General features: G+C 40.4%; 1 protein-coding gene across 2 annotated transcripts in view; it reads right to left on the reverse strand.

Moving 5' to 3' along the window:
• Window positions 1-7,486: 7,486 nt before the first annotated feature.
• ZNF516 (zinc finger protein 516) overlaps window positions 7,487-12,465 on the reverse strand; it is a 98,137-nt gene continuing 93,158 nt past the window's right edge. Inside the window, exon 6 of one of the 2 annotated variants that reach the window (XM_064658231.1) lies at window positions 7,487-7,774. In XM_064658231.1, coding sequence (XP_064514301.1) covers window positions 7,715-7,774 — 60 coding nt within the window. In that variant the 3' untranslated portion in view covers window positions 7,487-7,714. The remainder of the gene's footprint in view (window positions 7,775-12,465) is intronic. The other variant, XR_010431291.1, reaches the window with a different exon arrangement.

The raw sequence follows: 12,465 nt of genomic DNA on the forward strand, positions 1-12,465 counted from the left end.
GAGACAAAATGAAAGTAACTCATGTAACTTTGCAGGGGATTCATTAGATGTTTCTAACCCTGAAAGCACTAGACCTTTCAGGGGCAATGTAGGAAATGGAGTAGCCCATAAACAAGAGTGCTATGAAGTAAATCATCAGCCTCACCAGCAGCCAGTGAAAGGCCTATGTCATTTTTGACACTTGCTCGCTACTTATCCTTCCACCTACCCCCAACACTCTACCAGCCAAATTGCTTTGTCAAACACCACACACAACACTGAGCAAAGATCTATAAAATCACCTATTTTTGCAACCACAAATGGTGAAGTCACTGGAATTTTGCTTGGTCTGCCTGGATTTAACCCTAGCACTTGCACTCAACTTAGCTCAGGAAGTTCCTGCAGTTCTCATTCTACTCACAGATGGTGACTGTACCAAATGCAAGGAAGCCCTTACTTGCAGAAGATGAACACAGAGTCGCAGTGTACCTTTCCTGAAGTCACTGCCCAGAAGACTCTCAGCTGTTCATCACACAGGGTCCCCCAGGGAGGGGGAACATCTCCCCAGCTAAAGAAGCACAGGGCTGCTGGATCCTGTGTTGCTCCCATTGCATGGTTGGTGCAAAACAAAAAAACCCAAAGCACAGCTGTGCCAAGGCAGAGCCACCCTCCTCCATGGCAGGGGTCAGACCAGCACCAGTTCCCTTCACAGCTCTGTCCTGGTGGATGCGGCTCCTGGAACATGAGAGACCAGAGCTTCCCCCTGCTTGCTGGCTGTGAACCAAGGAAGTGATCAGGTCAGGGAAAGGAGCCCAAGGAAGAGCCATGCATGTGTGTCACTGCTGGGGAAACATCAAGTACACATTCCCCTTCACCACCCCAGTGTCACCCCAGGGCCAGTGGCATCAGGAGGCCTTGCACTCTCAAGGCACAGGGATGGTGACCAACCAGAGACTTAGCACCTGAGCAAATGTCCACATAATTCCACCTTCCAGTTAGCAAATTTCCAAATGTCACTCCCTAGAACATACCAGTAGACCTACCATTCCTACAGGTATAAAATGTGCTTCATGTCACATCTGCACTAAGCTCCCTCCTGTCTAACAATGCAGTCCAAGGATACTCTTTACTCTGTCGATATTTGAAAAGAAAAATATTTGGGGAAAAAAAACCAAAAACAAAACAACAAAACCCTTAGGAAAAGTCAGTCATTCACATATCCTCAGCAGGCTTTTCCATGTTACCAGAAGCATGGCCACACAACTGATGGGACAATCAGGTAGGGAAACCGCAGCAGAGGGAATGGGACTAGGCAAGCTCCTGATGTGGACTTCTTGCAAACAGAAAACTCTTCCCAGCTGCCTGTTTCCACCACTGCTCTGGAGATGTTACCTCCCCCGTGGTGCAAGCAACCTCTCTGAAGGAGGAGAGGAACACATGAGGAAGAGAAGTTTAGGATAGCAGTAGCTAGGAAACTGGTTACCATTTTAAGATCATGGTCTTCTGTGGATGAGCAGACTGAAGTGACCTCCACTGCTGGCTCCTATGTGGAAGAGCAGACCCAGTGTCTCTGCAGCATGAGCATAACTCTGATGAAAACTCAAGGTAAAAGCAAGAAATGGTTCGGTTTGCGACCTACCTTCCCCAAGGGAAATCCCTCACAGAAGCATGTTTATCAGAGCACTGCTCCAGCACCCGGTGGCAACTTGTAGGTCTCAGAAACCACCAGAGGCCTGTTAATTGTCCCAGGCAAAGCATGACACTGCACTGTCTCAGAAAAGTAAGTTGAATTCTGGGAGTGAGATGAACTGGACGGTCAGTGTCCCTTTTATTTTATGTCATACCATAACAATGAATACTTAGAAGATAAATAAATCATTTTTCTTTTCTTAAAAAAACCTTCCAAGATTTCTGTGGTACTTGGGTTGGTTGATGATGATGAAAGATGACATGCACAGATTTTCACTTACAGAAAGGAAACATGGGTAACTCACATTTTCTAAACTCTTGACAAGTAACTCACCTGGTGACACAGGGACAAACAAATCAAGCCATTTGTATCAGTCTCACATGAACCACAACTTGAATTTGAGATACAAAGGATTTCATGAAGGAGAGAGTCAAGGGTCTGAAGCCATTTTAACATTGTACATCTTTTCTTAACAGCTTTAAGCATCTCCAGCTCTTTTATCCAACATACTATGAGGCATCTTAAAATACTGTGTATTAGGTATGCTATCTGAATATACCCTCTAGCATCCTCAAAGGATTACTCCAGTTCAGCATCTGCTTAAAACACAATGCCTTCTTGTCTGCCTTGGTTTTTTTTCCTTTTTTCCTCATGCTGCTTGGGGCTAATCAGTCTGCTTGTTTCTCTAAAAGAGCAATATGCTTCTCAAAACCCCTTAGGTATTGGACAGACCCTTCAGTCCAGCCTCAACTACTGATAATTATAGTTCTACCTCTGGTTTACCCATCAGTCAAGAGAGTAAAGATCAAAAAAGGCATTCCCTTGTCAGAACATCATTTAGGCTAAGAACATTTCTGGAGAATAAGATGCTTCACTGAGTTTAAATTATGTGCTTATTTTCAGAAGTTTCTAATCCGTCTCTCCAGAAGCTACCTGGACATCCTTCCTCCCTTTCAGAGAACGGAAGCCCTTTGCAACGGGCATACACCTCTTCTGGCTAGGTTTTGCAGTTTCTGCTCCATTTCCAGATTCTTTTGATCTCTCAGACTGTTGACTTTGCCTTTTTTGGCAACTTTTTTACTCTATGGTGGTTCTCCTCTGAACCTCTTACTCTGCTCCTGGTTTCTCCTTGGTCCTATCTTCAGCTTCGGCCTTTCTCAGACACTGCTTTCCATCTACTTCAATTTCAGAGGGCCAAAACTTAGCCCCTTACTGATATTTCATGTGATTTTTTTCATCTCTCTTGCTTATGGCCTAGGAGCAACATCCACCTAAGTATTCAGACCCAGAGAAATGGGTCACGTTAATGCTCTTGATGCCATTACCTAGGCCACAACAAAACAAACTCCTGGTCTCTACCTGACTCCTAATCACAACATATCCTCTTCTAACTAGCAAAAGCATCCCTCACTTTGGCTAGTAACTTAGAAACACTTGCTTATATCCAACACATACGGATTTTTTTTTCCTCCCATGTACCATCTGCTCTTTGACTACCAGTCTTGAATGAAAGGCAATTTTTTCTGTGGTTTAGAGTTGGTTTTGGTTTTCTTTCTCCCAAAAGCAATCCTAATGAATCCGAAGGAAAAAATACAAGCAAAAATACCTTTGTAATACTATTGTCTACCTTTAGCTAGCTAATGATGTCAACATGTGGTTACAGTCCTTCTCAAAAATGCCATCATTCACAGAGCTCCATGGAAAGCAGTTAATAGGGGAGTATGTCTATCCTTGCAATTATCTTCAACTGCTTTACACCACTTGCTGCTCCAGAAACAAACGTTTCATAATTTATAATTAAAAAACTAAAGTGGAAGTTCTTATATATATTAATGTACTCCATTTCACTTGTGCTACCCTCTAAATACTGTGACCAATCAAGCATTCCTTGCCTACAAGCTCTCAGTGAATCCAATGCGCCTCTAGACATTGGATTGCCCTGAAGTGTGGGGGTTGTTTAACACACCAAAAGAGAAAGGAGAGAGCATAAGCAAAGAGGACTGCAATTCAGTGCTTTGCACAGAATTGCTAGCTTAAAACTACCGGCTTGCAGGGACAATGGGAAAGTTGACTTGTCATAAAATGCAACCTTTTCCACTTTTAATCCAACACACTTTATAAAGTAAGAACCTAATAAAGATGTTACACCTTGCTTTGTTCCACATCTTTGTGACAGATCAGTATTTCAAGGACAAATCCCCACCTGTGTCAGTGAATTCCAGCACTCCTGGTGAAGCTGCTCAGATACACTTGAGGTAGCCCAGCACGGGAATACAGCAAAGAAGAACAAAATCAAACACAGGCCTGGTCACAAACCCTTTGCGCATGAAAGCGAGTGAACAGCAGGGGGATGCACTACCACTTGAATAATACAATTTTGTAAAATGGCTCAAAACATCATACATGTTCTGATGCATCGAGTAGGACAAATGAACATGTGCTCCACAACACAGTACCCCAAAGGATAGAAGGCAACAACACGTTTACAGGGATTACCATGAAATGTGCATGATGTCAACACCTGGAAATCCTTCCAGCGACAGATTTTTATCTTACAGTTAACAGTATAACAAATTTTGCACCAACAAGCAGAAGGTATTTTCCAAAGGATAAAAACCACTTGCTTTCATTAAAGCCGAGTTTTTGATACGACAGAGGCAGAAATTTATGCTAAGGCTTTCCACTAAGGACTCTAAGTGGTTTTAAAATACAAGCCTAAAAACCATCTGGGCTTTCCAATTGGCTTTACATTTTGTAGAATGCACCGATTTATACATAGCATTTGTGACAGAAGGAATTTCAAGAATGCAAGCAGCACAATGGCAATGTAGTAGCTGATTAGGTCTGTGGACAAAGTTTCTCCAAGTTCAACTTTTGGTCAGTGTACAATATTCAGGACACAAAAATACCCTGGTGAAGTTGGTCTGTCTTTCACTTCAGCTATAATAAAAGAGATCTTCTACACTTTAGCTGTAATAATCCACACACAAAAAAAGAGAGAAAGAGGGAAAGAGAGAGAGAGATGGCAGATACACTGAGAATCTGCAGTGTAGATAATCAAACCCTTTATTGTCTAAGTTACATTAGACTTGCAACACCATAAAAACCTGTTAAGAAGAAGAAACAGTAGATTGGTAGAGGTAGTAGAAAGTCCCTGTAACAGTCATAAAAGGGCTTTACAGGAGTGTGTCATGCCAAAAAAACTTATCACATTGCTTAAAAGAGCTGGTGAAAGCCCATTGACTAAATAAATATGGAACATAACTCATTTTAAATACTATGGCCTAACTAAAATAACAAATCAATACAATACAATGATATAGAAGAAAACAAAAATCGTGGGATTCTCTTGTGAAAACAGATGGTCTTTAAGGTTGGCTTTCCTCCACCCACTCTTGTTTCTTGTTTAATTAAGTGAAAATCTCATTTCTCTGCTATACACAGCATATAATTATTTAAACTGATTTCCCCTACTGTTGTTCTTCATGAAGCTAAATTATGATTGTAAACTTTGCTGATTAGTACCCTGGTAATGGCAGTGGCAGCACTAGCTTCTCTGTCATGGATTCTGGAAGAAAAGTTCCAGAAAGAAGGTTTTGGCTCTAAATATTAACTCAGATTTTCTAGTTCAGCTTGCCAAAAAAATACAATTAAAAAAAGGAGAGAAATTACAAATGTACACTACACTTTTGTGCCATTTTGGGTGTAGAAGAGTTTTTAATAACTAAACCACAAACAAATAGATTAGGCAACTAGCTTTTGTGCATTCCTGAACTGTCACCATTACTTTCTTTCATGGAAAATATGACTCAGAAAAGCAACAAAACAAAACAAACAAACAAATAACAAAACAGAACAAAAAACCAAACAAAAAACCCCCCACCCAAAAACCAAAACCAAAACAAACTGACAAACTGAGAAAGCTAGTGCAAACCCAAAATGATAATCATTAAGCAACACAGCAAAATATTTCCACTTTTTCATTCTTCTCCTTTTCTTGTTTTTTTTTCTTTTTTTTTTTTTTTTTGGTGTACAATGGAATGTGTCTATGCAACCTCCCTCAAAATAACTTCACAGAACAGTTAATTACAGTCACTTTTAAGTATTTGCACAGACATTCCTAACCACACCGAGACTTACAGAGGATTCTGGTATACATCTTGTGTAATAGCCTAAGGAAAATCTAATTTAAAAAAAAACACATAAGGAAGTTAATTTGCATTGTTGCAAGTGTTGCAAAGTAACAAAACCTGTCAAGTAATTTCAAACAAGTAACAAGTAGTCCAGACCAAATTACTGACTAGATTTTTTTAAAAAAGCAACCCCCGCCCACCAAAACTGTTAGAATAGAAAGATCACGCTTTAAGGTTTTTTCTGCCTTTTTTTTTTTTTTAACAAATCTTTGTCAGAAGCCCGTTTCTACAAAAACAGTACTATTCCATTACTGTATTAAGTAAACTGTGGTCTCACCTGTATTAAAGGTTAGCATCATTTCTGTACATGTAAAATTATTGCTTTTTTGAAAAATATATTTAGCATGCTAGGTTTTTAACTCCATTTCCTGCCTTTACAAAATGTTACAATTTAAAAAAAAACAAACTAGTAAAGCTTTTGCAAAAATTTTCACAGAACATTTTCTTTCAAGGCAGCAGTAACTTTTGATAATGCATAAAATTATATGTGCAAAATCTGAAACTCTCAGAAATATTACCATCACACATAGTGTCACAGCAATAAGAAAAGAAAATATTTAAATCGGTGGAATACATTTTTAATTGCTTACACTGCATGGTTTAACAACCTGTTATGTGCCACAACCCCACCTAGAAAACTTGCAGTTAAAGAGTTACTGTAGAAGAGGTATATAAAGCTTTTTTTTTTCTTTTTTTTTCCTAACACCACCAGTGATCACCAAGTACAAGACATGACACATTTATATGAACATTAACCTGCCACCACAAAAGAAGTTTCCTCGTCTTTCCAGAACATCACTGGGCCCAAAGAGGAGCAGTAGCTGGCCTGCTGAACCAAACGAAAGAGCAGAGAGCACCTTACAGCCCCAGGGCTGCCTGAATTCATTCAGTGACACCTTTTCTCTTCTAAACAGAGAGATCACCAGCATTAGACAGCTGAATGTTTTATTATTTCCTTTTTTTTTTTCTAAGTGAAGACTTCCTTTGTGATCAGGTTGAAGAAAGTAGCCCTGTTACAAAAAAAAAAGGTCCTGAGAGTAAAACACAGAAGCCTGTTTTTTTTCTTAGTGTTCGACCAGCTTTTCTGTTCCAAAGCAGAATAGAAGCTTTTCTCTGGAAGTGTTTCAATTTCCATATTCACATACTATTAATGGTGCGCAGTCAAGAGCAAGAGCACTAGAAATGCAAGTGGTCCCCAAACTGTAATGAAACAAACCATTGCAGAATGACGGTCTTTCTCTTTAGTCCCTTTAATCCTTCATCAAACATTGCTTTCTCAGCACCGAATGCCACCTTTCCCCCCCGCACCCCTCATTCTTCCTCTCTCTGTTGTTGTTTTTTTTTTTTTTAATTTGCTTTTCAGCATGACAGGCAGTGGCAGTTTCATTAATTAATACTTCTCCAGCCCTCAAATCCACTGTTGTTTTTCAAATGTATCAAATAGTCATTGTGAGCATCAGGGAGGTTTTTGTTACAGTGCTTAACTTCTTCATGCTGTCCAAATCACATAAAGTTTAATTTTTCCAGTGTCTCAAACTTCTCTTGATTAATATAGATGCCTCGTGCTGCCACAGTGCTTGCCAACTCCACTGTTTATTATAAAGGAAATAAGGAACCTTGGGACTGATTAGTACGTCAATTTATATATATCTTGTGTAGCATCTTCATTTATTTTAAAATGATTAACAGCGCAGAGGCACCCCCCCTCCTGGCAGAGCGCTGGTTTCAGTCTCGCGCAGCAGCTCCGGGCGAGGCGATGGCTGCAGGGGGGCTGCTCTGCTCTGCGTGGGGGGCTGCTGGCGCTGCCCCTCGGGCTGGGGGCTGCTGGCCTCGGGGCTCCTCTGCCAAGGCTCTAGGTTCCCTTTCGGAGATGCAGCGTGTGGGTGATCTCCGCACCGACGTGGTCTCTCCCCTGCAAGAAGGACAACATGGGGAAAAAGCTCATTCTCGCCTCTGCTCCCAGGCATGACCCTCCAGCAAGTCCTGCTGGTGTTTGTTAACCTTTATTAGCATCACGTACATTCATCTTGACCCACCACATGAGAAGTTCTTTAGTTTGTTTTGGGTTTTGTTTTTTTAAAAACATCTCCACCAAGAGCAAAGTGTGTCAGGCTCATATAAAGTCCCTTTTCAACTACAACAGCAAGTCATAGTGTCTGATGGAGCACTTCAGAAAAGGCTGAGAACAAGGAGGGAAAGAAGAGGTCTCCAAAAAGTGGAATTTTGTGCTAGCCAAAAAGGATTCATAACTAGATCAGCGCTTTAAAAAGGCTGAAGTTTGAGGTCACAGAGGTAGCTGAATGAAGAAAAACTGAATCCTTGGGCAGGTCTGTCAAATGCTAAGGCGGCTTTCCACTCGCCCCCCCCTTGTCATCTTTCTTCTATTTTCTTAGCCAATTTTCATGATTAATTATCATGTTGGAAAAAATAGCAGGAATATTCTAAAATCAAGTGAAATTAAAGATAACATCATGAATAAGTGGAAGCCTGCAGCTCCTAAGAAAAGCTTTAAAATGACATTTAGAACATCACTGTCGGAACAATGCAGTTTACAATCCTGATCCTAAAACAACATGGCAAGATTAATCTTACATAAATGCATTATCCTTAAGCTAAAGTCTTGATGAAGTGAAACAGACCATTTTAAATTAATGCAACATAAAATACAGCACCCATGTAAAATCCAAGCAAGTTTCAAGCTGTGCCTATGGCAGCCCTCGAAATAGCTAAAGAAAGCTCAGCTCTGGTTGACATAATGTATTAAGTGCATCTCTTTTGTTAATAGATTTAGAAAATTCCTAATTAAACCTGGCCTGAGATTCATGACATTTACCAGTCAAAGTTTGGTTTAAGTCGGAAAGATTTGCAACAAAATTAAAGAAAAAAAAAGCTGCTGTACAGACTGCAGTATATTTGAAATGTAGGAAACAGTAACTGAATGAGAGATGTGATAAAACTTCCTTAGTTGGATGCTGAATTTCCTGCAGTAAACTAAGAAAGATGCTTTACATTTTTGCGTGGCTGCATCACGCCTGAGAGACACAGCCACAATTCCAGGAGGAGGCATTCATCATTAAAACGTCTCGTATCGAACTGCCTCTACACACATGGGGGAGCACAGCAGGGCTTCACCAGGATAGGGGAGGAGGGATGGAGAGAGGCAAGGGGATGGAAGGCACCTTGTCCCAGTTTCCCTGGGTAAGAACTGAAAAAAGGGCTGTAATTTAGGGGTGCTCTTTTGGGATGGATAGCCTGCGGGGTGGTGAAAGCATGCCATGGACCACACAGCACAGGGGACCTGTAAAAAGAATAATCCATCCCCCCACACCTGTAAGGACAGTGCAGAGGGGCTGGAGGTGGTGGGTGGGTGGCTGAAGCATATCTGTGCTGCCAGTTTCACCAAGAAACAGCACCTGAGATTCATGTGTGCCAAACCCCACCCAGTGGCTCAACCCCTTGTACTCCCACAGGCCCAAGGATACAGTCAGATTTTGAACTGGCTGATACATAGTTGGATAGAATTCTTCCTGAAGTGAAATGTTTTCCCTTTTTAAAAGGAACCTTTCTTCACTTTCAGTAAAAACTGGCAGATCTTTACATAAAACCTAGAGCTTCCATGCCAAAGCTGCTTTCATACCAACTTCTAGGGCTTTTCACTAGTTAACAGGAAAAGAATAGTTTGTGTACCTGTTAATATACTGAAGGACAGATTATTGCATGGCATTGAAATAAATTGCAATGACCAGTTTGGAGCACAGATACCACTCCTGTTGCTGGCAAGGGGAAAGTGTTGAGACAAGAACTACAGCTGCTAATCCTGTCTCTAATGCTCACAAAGTAACAGACATACAGTACATGCACATTACTCAAATGCCACTACAGCAGCCTCTATGGTTCCTTGATTGTTTGCATTATAATCTCCATATGTATGAACGAGACAAATTAGGTTGCCATTTATTTGTTCATTATCTATTATTTTGATTAATGGAATTCTTGTTCTCAGAATAACTATTTAAAAATAACATTTGCAATAATGAGGACTGAACTATTAATCATGATCTTTGGAAGAAGCTCTGCAAGGAACTGGGGCAAGACATTTCATAAGAACAAATGTCATAAATAAGACTTTTAACAGACAGCACTAAAATTTCGAATACAAGAAAACTAAAACCAGCCAGACTCAGAAACCAATAGTTTAAACTTTTTTATCTGGGTTGGGGTTTTTTCCCTCCTTCCCTTCTCACCAAAGTTGCTTTAGGACAAGCACAGCTGTAGTACTGCTGGATTAAAAAAACATTACAGGTAACAGATGTCCCCAGCTTTTTCCCCAAGCTCCTTTACAATACAAATACACATATATGCACAGTGTTGTCTTGATGGTTCTTTCCAATCTGTATCCCCCAAATTCTGACTGTTCACATTCATGCTAACTCAAGTACTGAACACTGCAAGAAATATTTTAAAATACTTTTAGGGGAGAAAATTAAGGCTTATGAATCCCTTATGAAGGTGTTTTACCCCTGTCACACAGGACATACTGCACACTTCTCTTTTCAGTGAATGAGGCCCAAGAACTGTGGTGCCCACTGCTGTTTCACAGAAAAGGACCTCAGTGCCTTCTGGCATGGGGAAAGCTTCAGCCAGAAGTATTCATGATACCAGCAGTTTATTTTTTTTTTTGTCCTAGGCTGTAGCTTCTAATTGATTTTCTGTGAATAAAAGGGTGTTTTTCTGCAGAGGACAAAGGTTGGGGTTTTGGGGGTTTTGCTTGTTTCACTTGCAGAGAAAGCAGAGAACTTGGTGTCTCTGGCTCCAGTGCTGCAAATATGCTTCACATATATACATATTTATATACACACACGCTTTCAATTAAACAGAACTCTTCCTCATTGATAACTAGTAAATCATGCCTTTTGAACACCCAATTACTTGTCCCTTAAAATTTTTAGAGCATACTGACTGACACTGATAGAGGACAGACTATATTCCTACAGTGGGCCAAGCTTTTATATGGCTTTAAAAATGCAGAAGCAGAAATTAAATGCACAGCATACGTATTAGAAACTGCTATCACTGCTGTCGCCATTTTGCAAAAGCAGGCTCAAGACTGACTCCTGTGCCACAGGGAATTGGGCTTCTGGCTGCAACGCTGCAGCACCAGGCAGTGTCTCTGAAACGACCCCATGCTTTAGGAGAGCTTTGCTTTAAGATACCCACAGCTGCTTTGAGGCACGCGCTCTTGCAAGGACCCTTCCAAAGGGGAGCCAGTTTTTGTCTTGCCATGTACATGCAATTGGAGTGTGCTCCCCCAATTCATGCCTACTAAATCATATCTTTGGATGTTGCTTAGTGTATTCCAAATTAAGATACATATTCATTGTGGATAAGCAAGTGTAATTATGTATACATTGGGATATTTAGCATTTATAAAAATATTCAGAATATTCAGTATGTTTAACATGGCAGCATTTCAACAGAATCTACATGACTCTGCACAGATTGTATTGACTTGGGGTATGTAATGAGCATTTTTTGTCCTTTAGATAAAGAAGAGTAGGAAATATTCCACAGTTCATGGGAAACTCACTTTATGTAAAAATGTCCTTTTTTTTAAAAGCATTCAAGTAAAAATAAGAAACTACAGTAAATAACATTACAAATGAACCCTTTGTTTCCTACGTTTTATTTATATTTCATTGGTGCTGACAACAAAGCATGAAACACAGCCCAGTGCTAACAGTATTAAAACCATGTGTGTTTGATCTTTTTTAAACACTCCTACAGGTGATCTACTTTTCACTGATGCCGAATGCCTGCGTGTCCTGCTGGTGGTTCACTACTCTAATGCAGGGTTCTTATTTAGACATCTAAATATAGATTTACCTGGATCATTTTTGAAAAAGCCTGGCTGTAGACCCTATTTTTAACATGCACAATTAGAATTATTCTGTGATAAAACTGCAATATAATGAAGCACAGTTGTAAGCTACCATGTTGGGGGATTTTAAAAGCCCTAGCTAACATTCCTTCATAAAGGAAACCTTTAGAGATGATCTTCTGGTTGACTACAGAAGGGAATGGGGGAACCGTGAAATACTAATGTTAATATTTTTACTCTTCAGCAGACTACTCAGGGGAAGATATTTTACCTGTGAGGAGGAAACATTATGTAAAGTGAATCATTTCCACTTGACATTAAAAAAACCCACCCTTTCCTTCTCAGGCTATCGTACATGGTAACTATTGTTTCTTGCTTGGAGCATGTGCACGGCACTTCTGTAACTTGAAATGACTTTACACCATAAACTCTCATGAATAGATCTGTCCCCAATTAAGAAATGAAATGAAGACACGGAGTGACAACGTTTAAAGTGGGAAATGGTAATGTTAACGGAATGCTGCAGGCACCGTCCTCAGTGCGAGCTCATTTCTGTGCTTCTGAAGGCCCCTACAGCTGCAGGTAGAAATGAGAGTATTCCCTCTGTAATGCCCAGGGACTGTGCAGGTGGAGTCTTCTGGGGGAGCACAATGCCTGCTTGCAATGAGAACAAGCAAAACAGCAGACAACTGAATAATCCTACCCGACACAGATGCTGACAAACT

Source organism: Pseudopipra pipra, chromosome 1, assembly GCF_036250125.1.
Source record: "Pseudopipra pipra isolate bDixPip1 chromosome 1, bDixPip1.hap1, whole genome shotgun sequence".
Taxonomy (NCBI): Eukaryota; Metazoa; Chordata; class Aves; order Passeriformes; family Pipridae; genus Pseudopipra; species Pseudopipra pipra.